This window comes from Lactuca virosa, chromosome 8 (genome assembly GCF_052849685.1).
Source record: "Lactuca virosa cultivar CGN04683 chromosome 8, Lactuca_virosa_CGN04683_v6, whole genome shotgun sequence".
NCBI classification, from domain to species: domain Eukaryota; kingdom Viridiplantae; phylum Streptophyta; class Magnoliopsida; order Asterales; family Asteraceae; genus Lactuca; species Lactuca virosa.
The window spans coordinates 108579321-108588527 of record NC_136433.1 but is presented as its reverse complement, the minus strand read 5'-3'; the positions used below and the strand labels follow the sequence as shown (position 1 = coordinate 108588527).

General features: G+C 31.1%; 1 protein-coding gene across 1 annotated transcript; it reads right to left on the bottom strand.

Moving 5' to 3' along the window:
* Positions 1-4203: 4203 nt before the first annotated feature.
* Positions 4204-8485, bottom strand: LOC145132543 (CRS1 / YhbY (CRM) domain-containing protein). Its single transcript, XM_079067356.1, has 9 exons — positions 7524-8485; positions 7024-7432; positions 6818-6948; positions 5968-6321; positions 5710-5866; positions 5348-5640; positions 5207-5266; positions 4994-5107; positions 4204-4541 (listed from the first exon to the last, which is right to left on the bottom strand). Exons 1-9 carry the CDS (start codon positions 8475-8477, stop codon positions 4494-4496), a joined length of 2520 nt encoding a protein of 839 aa, XP_078923482.1. The 5' UTR covers positions 8478-8485; the 3' UTR covers positions 4204-4493.
* Between the last annotated feature and the right edge of the window lie 722 nt (positions 8486-9207).

Here is a 9207-nt window from a genome sequence, read left to right as displayed (position 1 = left end):
TCAAATAAAAACAACAATTATTGTGAGAACGTGAGAACAATTTTCAGCCAATCGTTTTATTTAATTAATCAAATAAATTAAATATTAATAAAAGGGCACTTTAGGTATTTTCTTTGGTCATTAATTACTAAATTAAATTACAGCTAATTTTTTATGGTAACCCTGTATTTATAGTTTATAGTATATGTTTTAGTAAACCCCTAATCACAAGATTGAAGCCGACGACTTCTTACCCATTGCCGTCTCTGGAACTATGCCTCAATTTCCATGAACATCATGTTGTAAATCATTTATTAATTACTTATTAGATTTCAATCACATCTTCTTCACCATCAAACCTGCAAAACTGTATGTAAGGGGGAAGTTATTGTTAATAATTTGTTTTTTACCCACACTATATCATCGATTTGACAGGAGAGGCCACAGAAGACACACATGACATAGGACGATTGAAACCTATTGTTATTGTTTTCTTTGCACAAATAACTGAAAACAATTCCCTATTCTTCAGGAAAGGTAAGGGTTCTGCACTTCTGCTTAACTTCATGACAAAATGAGTGATTTTTTTAGTAAGCACCAAGTGTTTGATCTATTGCCACAAATAACTGAAATCGTTTTTCTCAACGAACTTGATTTTCTGAAATAGTTTTGTTCGTAAAATTGATTTTCTGAAATCGTTTTGTTCATGAAATAAATGGCATGTGTTTGTGTGTTCTTCATCTAATTCAAATTACATAGATAGTTGTTTTTCTTACTAAAATCGGTTTTTTATTGAATTTTTTTTGTAATTGAAATGTTAGTAGATGTATGACTATTTTTCTTCCTGTAGAGAGAATTATTTATTGCATTTGTTTGGTTAATTGAATTTATAAAGTTAAGAATACATAATATTGCAATTCTTGTTTTTGATTGCAAAGCTTTTTTCGTCACTACGATAGTAAGTACAGATCAAGAATACCTTTTCCACTGTGTTTTTATATAATTTAAGGCTAATAAAAAAACATGTATTTTTTCGTTATATTTTCTTTTTCTTGGTCTAGTGCACGCTCGTTCTTAAGAGACTTACTTCTTGATTAAACATGACTTTATAATTTAAGATTCACTTCTTGATTAAAGATCACTTGATTATGAATCTTAGTGACCTAACATCTTCTGCTTATTATTATTTTATATATATTTTTAAAGGAATAACTCATGTACATAAGAAATTGAATATGATTTTCTTATACATTTAAAAATATATGGTAAAGTGAATGAGATTGAATCTCATTTTATTTATTCTTTTAAGAATTTATTTGACAACTTTTTATTTTGTTAAAAATATATTGTAAAAGGAATGAAATTGAATTTCATTTGTTATTCATGTTTGCATATTCTATTATGGATATTGATATTTATTATATATATTTTTTGTTTTATAGTTATTCTATTATGAATTTATATATACAAACTCTTGCTTTATTATTATTCTGTTATGAATTTATATATACAAACTTTTGTTTTATTGTTATTCTATTATGAATTTATATATACAAAATATTGTTTTACTGATATTCTATCATGAATTTATATATACAAACTCTTGTTTTATTGTTATTCTGCTATGAATTTTTATATACGTGTTACTGTTTATGATTTTTTGTGTACCTACAGCTTAAAAAAGCTCAACGAAAGAAACATAATCAAAGACCAAGAAGAAATATACTCAACACCAAGATCATTGAGATAGAAGAAATTAGTTGAATACATAGAAATTATATCAATTTATTGTCTTGTATGCTATTATTTATTTATTTATTTTTGTATAAACTCATCTTTCTATATACGATATTAGTTCATTATGACTTATATATATAAATGTATGCTTATCTCATAATTCAATAAAGAATGTTATATATTATAAATATGAATGAGTTTTTATGTTTATATATTCTGTTATGATTTTGGATTGTATGAATTTATATGTATTCTATTATGAATATGCATTGTTAATTGGTATTTACCTAAAGTATTATATATTCTACAATGAATACAAGATTTAAAACGTTAGTAAATTAAAATTTTGAAATCTAAAAAATCTGAAATTATGAATTTCAAAAATTTAAGAATCCCACAAATTTCTCTTATTTCCATAATTATCTTAAAATACAATTACCACTTTACCCCTACATATTTATTAATACAATTTTGAATAATATTTTTATTAATAACCAAAAATAACTTAATTAAAGAAAATGATTGGCTAAGAATCGTTCTCAAGTTCTCACTTTATTTAGAGTTTTTATTTGAACCATCCCCTATATATATATATATATATATATATATATATATATATATATATATATATATATATATAAAAGTTTATTTGAGACTATGTTAGTTTTGTCGGACATGGGGATACGATCCTAGTCATTTATCATCGAAATTAAAAAATAAAAATAAAATGAAAAATAAAAGGAAAATCCAAAATTTCGTTTTTTTTAATATTATTTTCATCATTTAATTAATCCAAAAAAATATAAAAAACTAAATAATAAATAAAAATAAACAAAAACAATTACCGTCTTTTTAATATATGTAAAATATTCTTATAGAATATCACACTGTAAATATTCTAATAAAACTATTAGAATTTTATAATATTTTAATATTCTACTAGAGTTGTTAGATATATTAAAAAAATTTAATATTCTACTAGAATTGTTAAAATATTCTATTAGAATTGTTTGAATATTTATAGTCTAATAATCTAATTGAATATTGAAATATTCTAAGGATTTTGTTTTGATATTTATAGTGTAATATTCTATTAGAATATTTCATGTGTATTTAAAGAAAATTGTAATTTTTTTTTGGATTAATTAAATGACAAAAATAATATTTTAAAAAAATTAAAATTTTAATTTACTTTGCATTTTAGAAATATATTCTTTTGATCTCTAAGATGTGTTGCTAGGATCGCATCCCCATATCTCACAAAATTAGTATGGTCTCAAATTAATCTAACCATATATATATATATATATATATATATATATATATATATATATATATATATAGATATAAAAGTTCATTTGAGATCATGTTTTCTTTGTGAAATATGTGAGAATAGGGACGTTGTTACATCGATTTCCCGGTTAGTATTTTAAATCATTTAATTTGGCATTTATAAGGTTTTGTGAATTTCACTGAGTAGCTGCGTGACGGTTTAGGCCTTAGGGAGTTTCGGCATGACGTTTTAGGGAGTCTCAACGTGACCTTCTCGCGACGCGGCCTTTAATGAGGTTTGCGGGACGATGGGTCTGTTGGGCCTAACCCTAAAGGCCTTGACATCTGGACCTATTTAATGACTCAAACCCCTAGGGTTTCGTAATTTACTCAACCTCCATCTCAGAGAGACTCTCTCATGCAAACCCTAACCTCTTCTTGAGCTTTTGGTGTGATTTCTTCCTTTGGTGTAGCTTGTAGCTTGGAGGTGCTTTTGATTACAAGGAGTTGATTGTTTAAGTGAGATCCAACAAGCTTCAGCCTTTCCACCTTGCTTAGGACTTTTGTGATTATTCAAGTCTCTTGCTTTATGTTTCATGTATGCTGGATCTAGGATTATAGCTTGGTTTTGGTCCCTTTGAGTTGTTTTGGTTGGAGTTTGGAAAGCCTAAAGGTTGAGTATCAAGGCTTCTGGACCTTTTGAGACCGGGTACAAGGGTTGTTGTCTTGCATGTGATGCCATGCAAGGTCATGGGTTCATTTTTGTTCTCTTTTGACTTAGGTTTATAGATCTATGTGTTTAGGGTATTCAAATGGATAAAGGTTGGAACATTATCCATTAAGACAAGGTTTTAATGAGTTCTGGAAGGTTAGAACTTGGGTCTTGAAGGATTAAGACCTTAATGAAAATGTGGTTGTTAAACTGAGTTTAGCGGCACGACGAGCTTAGAACACACAAAATTATAAACATCATGACCAGGACCGTATCAGAGGATAGGGCAGCATGGGCGATAGCCCAGGGCCTCCAAATTTTTCGGGCCCATTTTTATATATCTACTTATATTATTTTAGAAATAAAAAACTTTTGGTATTAAGTCGTCCCAAGTAGAGGCAAAAAATTGCCTCATTCTTTTATTTTGCATGGGGCCTCAAATAAGCTTGAGTCAGTCCTGATCACTAGCAATAGATTCAAATTTTCAAAAGCAACAATAAACGAACATTAAAACTTTAGCTTCAAATAAAATCATGAAACTCTTTTATCAATACTATAACAGATTTCAAATATAGACAAAAATGCCGCTTAAACAAGCTCCCATGCCTCATTGAGTCATTTCAAAAGAATTGAGGGGCTTTTCACTCATAAATACAACATATGTATGAGGCCATAAATATATTATTAAAGAGGTAATACAAAATCACATAATCTTTGATCCATAACTTGAGTTTGGCATATGTGTTGAGTCATTGAGATGAAAAACTAAAACTAATATGCACATGGATCTCACTCATCTTTGATCACTATCTTCATATGTTTCCAGGTATGCTTCTTCATCCTGCATCAACACCACACCATTTTAGACAACATGCATAAATTCATTTAAAAATGCAAGAAATAACAATGTACTTTCATTCATTTTTTTATTATAGCATCACACTTTCATCTCTTTCTATTGTACTTTTAAGAATCCATCCAATTCAATCATAGTTCATCCAAATACAAAATAAATTTCATTGATATAATTGGATAGATTTTTCAAAGTATAATGTCTAAATAAGAAAAGAAAATTTGAAGTATATAATGCTATAACTAGGCAGATTTCTCTAACTACAATGTGTTAACAAGAAAAAAACACTAGAAGTATAATGTTGTAATAGAAAGAAATGAAAGTAGGATTCTACAATAAACAAATAAACAAAAAGTAATTTTTTATTTCTTTCTTTAATCCCCTTAGATAAGCCAAAAAAAAACATCAAGCACAAAAGTGGTTTCATTAATCATGATTACCTCTGCCATTCCACCATAATCATCGGAATCAGATTCCGAATCCGAATCCAAATCATCTTCTATCCTCGATCTCAACGTCTCTTCATCAATCTCATCAATAATCTTCATATCCTCCTGCATAATCCAAATTATCGAATAATTCATACACATTTATTTACCAAAATATCCTCATACACCATCAAAAACAAAGTTAGAGAATTCGAGTAATCATACAAGTTCCCCTTTCAGCTTCTCAATTCTTTCCAACAACTCCACAATATGATGCTTTAACGCCTGTACATATCCAAAATTTTAAAACCAATTACGAGAACCACAACTTTCAAAAAACCATCACATTTACCAAAATACCCTTACCTCGCGTCTTTGCAGTTCAATTGCACGAGCTAAAGCTTGCCTTCTAGTCAAAAGATTCTTGGGTCTGATTGCTTTTGGGCGCTCATAATTCTTTCCACGATAAACAATAATTGCATACCCTTTTGTGGTTTTATCTACAGACACCAAAACTCCACCACTTTCTGCCTCAAGAGAAATGGCCACATGTTTCACTTGTGCAAAGCTTTTCCTCTCCACCATTATCTTCACTACCTCTCTGTACTTCCAATGTAGATGCATATTTTCAATTGTGCCATCAAATACACCCCGTCTCCCTACAAGAATAAACTGATTTAAAAAATTTTAATATAATTTTGGAGGCAAAGATGTATTTAGTATTTTACCTAATTCCAAGTAGGGTTTCATACTAAGCCCTATCTTACGAAGTGAAAACCTCTCCTCATCTGTTAATGTTTCCAAATCTGTAGGAAGTTGTGATGGCTGTAGATATTCTTGAACTTTTGCTAATGCCTTTTCAGCCTTTTTCATCTTTCCTTTCGCCTGCAATCACATAAAGAAGATCAGGATGTTCATGTGAAATGACCAAAATACCCTTGGTCCATGTAACCCATAACAATATAGGAATGTTTTGTATAACTTACAAGAGCTAGCTTCTTTTCAAGCAATCTGACAAGAGAAGCGTGTCTGGCAACCGCTGAATCCCTCCTCATTTTCTCAATCTCCTCCCCGCTCCGCTCACTTCCCCACCGTGAGGTGGCGGCCATGGTTTCCGCAAGGGTCCCGGCAACTAACGGGCCTTTGACCGAGTTTTTATGAGTCAAGTCAATGAAAGTCAAAGCCTTTTCCCGTGCTTTGTCTTCATCCTCTTGTCTATTAGTTCTTATGTCTTGTGCTTCGATCAATGTCTTTGTCACATTAGGGGGTAAAAAGTCGTTACCCCTGTAAAAGACGATATAGTCCTTGTTTCTAGAGACTAGAGTTCCTCCTGTCAGTATCTGGATCAAACAAGCCAATAAGGGCATTTTAGTAATTTTTAACTAGAGAATGCAAAGAAAGAAATGTTTCTATTATGAGAAAAATGCAAGAAATAGCAATGTAGTTTCTAATTTAACTTTATTATAGCATTGTACTTTCTTTTTTCCTTATTACAGCATTGTACTTTCAAATTATTCCTTATTAGAGCATGGTACTTTATAAAATTTACAAATAATAGTAATGAGTTTTGAATTATGATTACGTGACACAAGTTAACATTCTTTATGCAATTCATTGTCCACATAGGATAAATACATGCTAACTTGTGCCATGTCATCCTAACTCAAATCCTGTTGCGAAAATGGTTAAATTTCCTAAAGTTCCATGCTCAAATATAAAATAATTTGAAAGTACAATATTATAATAAGGAAAAAAGAAGCCACAATGGTATTAGAAAGAAAAAATTAAAAACTACATTGCTATTTCTAGCATTTTTCCCTTCCAATATCTTCTAACCTTGAGCTCTTCTGCCATTCTTTCATTACAAGTGTTGTGCACACCACGTTTGATGGCTATCTTTGCAATGGCACTTTGTTCCCATAGCTTCGTCATTGCATCCGCAAGTCCTTGCAGATTTCTATTTCTTCCTATGTCAATCACGGGGGTATATTAGTCTTTTCACAAAAACTCCATTACAATGAAATGGAAGGATTAGTACATACCGAGTGCAAAATGTGGAGGCATTGTTCTTGCAGTCCTACGGAAAAAAGTCATCTCTTTATCTTGTAAACCAGGTTTTGTCCCATAGGGGAGAAGTCTAAAAGGACGTTTATACCCTTCAATGATAGAAGGAAGCAAATCTGCATCTACAGGTAGTGGCTCACGACCTGACCAATCCCTAAACCTTGGGCCCAATTCATCTAAAACAAGATTCATTTCTTTCAAATCAAGTAATTCTTCTTCAGAAAGATCTTTAATATATTGTTCGGGATAATTCATTGATGATTTATTTTCTGTATCCCTTGATTTTTGCTCTTTAAATGATTGTACGCATGGAAGCTTGTAAGCCATTCCCCTAAATAATACTACTGAACTGCCCGATCTAAATATCACTAAACCACCTGTTCTACTCTGTTAGAAAGCAAAAGACGATAGAATTGTATAACCTACATAGATTCGCACAAGAATTGAACAAATAAAAGGCTAATACTGAGTTACTGACCTCTAAACTTTCATGGATTCTTTTCATGTTCATGGCTGAAGGTCCTTTAAATTTCAACTTCACAACTTCATCCATTTTCCATTTTTCATGAATTGAGTCGACCAGTTCTTGTGTAACCCCAGCTGCACCAACTCTAAATCTTTCCACCATTCTCCCTGCTTTGTTCCTCAATCTCCTCAATTCGAATTCTGGTATCAATTTATCTGCCATTGGTGTATTGCTACTACTCTGAAACAAATCTTTTCCTCTCTCCCATGGTACCCTCTCGATACTTTGAATTTCGCCATCGTTATTTGAATGTCTTTCGTTATCTCTAACAATAACCCTTTCAAGATTTCGTTTCTGCACAGAAACCCCAGCAATGGTTGTGGTTCCACCATTGCTCTCAGAGTCGCTCAGCGACGACTCACTACCGGTTCTTGACACGGGGAAAACAAACCCGCCATCATTTTTACCTCCGTCAATATCTTTTCGGGAATTTCCATCTTCCACATCAATATTTTGTTTCTGGGGTTTAGTTTTTTGAACCCAAGGAGCAAGCTTTACGCTTTTGATTGAATCAGACCTAACTGAGTCGCCCACGAACGAGTTGCTATCGATGCTAGACTCTTCATCTTGTACGAATTTGGTTGAAAATTTCCGCTCTTGCTGTTGTCTTTCTTCGTTCTGCCATGGGAATTTCTCTCCCAATGAAGTGGGTTTCCGAGACCACTTTTCAAGAACTTGATCAGAAAAACTAGGTCTGGGTTTTCTTTGATTCTTCCTTTTGGGGTTAATTTGTTGGGTCTCTAGTTGAATTGTTTGATTACAACAAAAAAATTTGAAGTTTGAAGAGTGAGTTCGAGAGAGTGTACGAATAGTAGTAGTTGCAGTTGCAGTTGGTAAAATTAAATTAAGTGAAAATGGTGAAGATGTTGAAGAGGCCATTGCTGATGGATGAGATGAACACCTCATGAATTCTGTTTTTTAGGTACTTTACATCTTTAAATGTTCAAATGTACCCTATGCAGTAGATGTTGTACCATTAATTCAGTGATCATGATGAATCTTTTATGGGCTAGTTAACAAACTTATATGGGCTAAACCTTCTAAATGGGCCAACGGGCCAGTTATTCTGGGCTGTCATTCGAAAATCTACTCTTCTTCATTTAAAATGAAGTAATGAACCAACATATTATCAACAATAAAATCACAAATTTGTAAATTATAATTTAAAGAGGAAAATGCAAAAGTTTCATTTTTAAGGGACAATTAGTATGTAAAACGAATGCTTTGAAGGTGTATGCTCTTTATTTTATTTATTTACTTATTATCTTTTTTTAACGGAAATTCATCGAAAATTTAAAGTCTGAAATTTGAACTAAAAATTTAATTTTGGAGAGATTCATATCAATTGATCGCCACTAAACCACTTTTAAGAAACGATGCTCTTGAGAGTTGAGATTAATGTTTTTAAGTTCTATACTATAAATTTATGGTAAATAAAGGAAATGCTACTGAATAAAGATCCAATTACCAATAAAATTTATGTTTTAACTTTTAAGTAGTTTATTATATTAGTTAAAAATGATGTTAAAAAGTAAAAACAAATTTAACGAATAAAATGTTAATCATCTGAGTAGTAGTAGTAGTGATTTCTAATCTATCACTAATGTATGTGTAGAGGTGTACTGTTTGGGTTCGA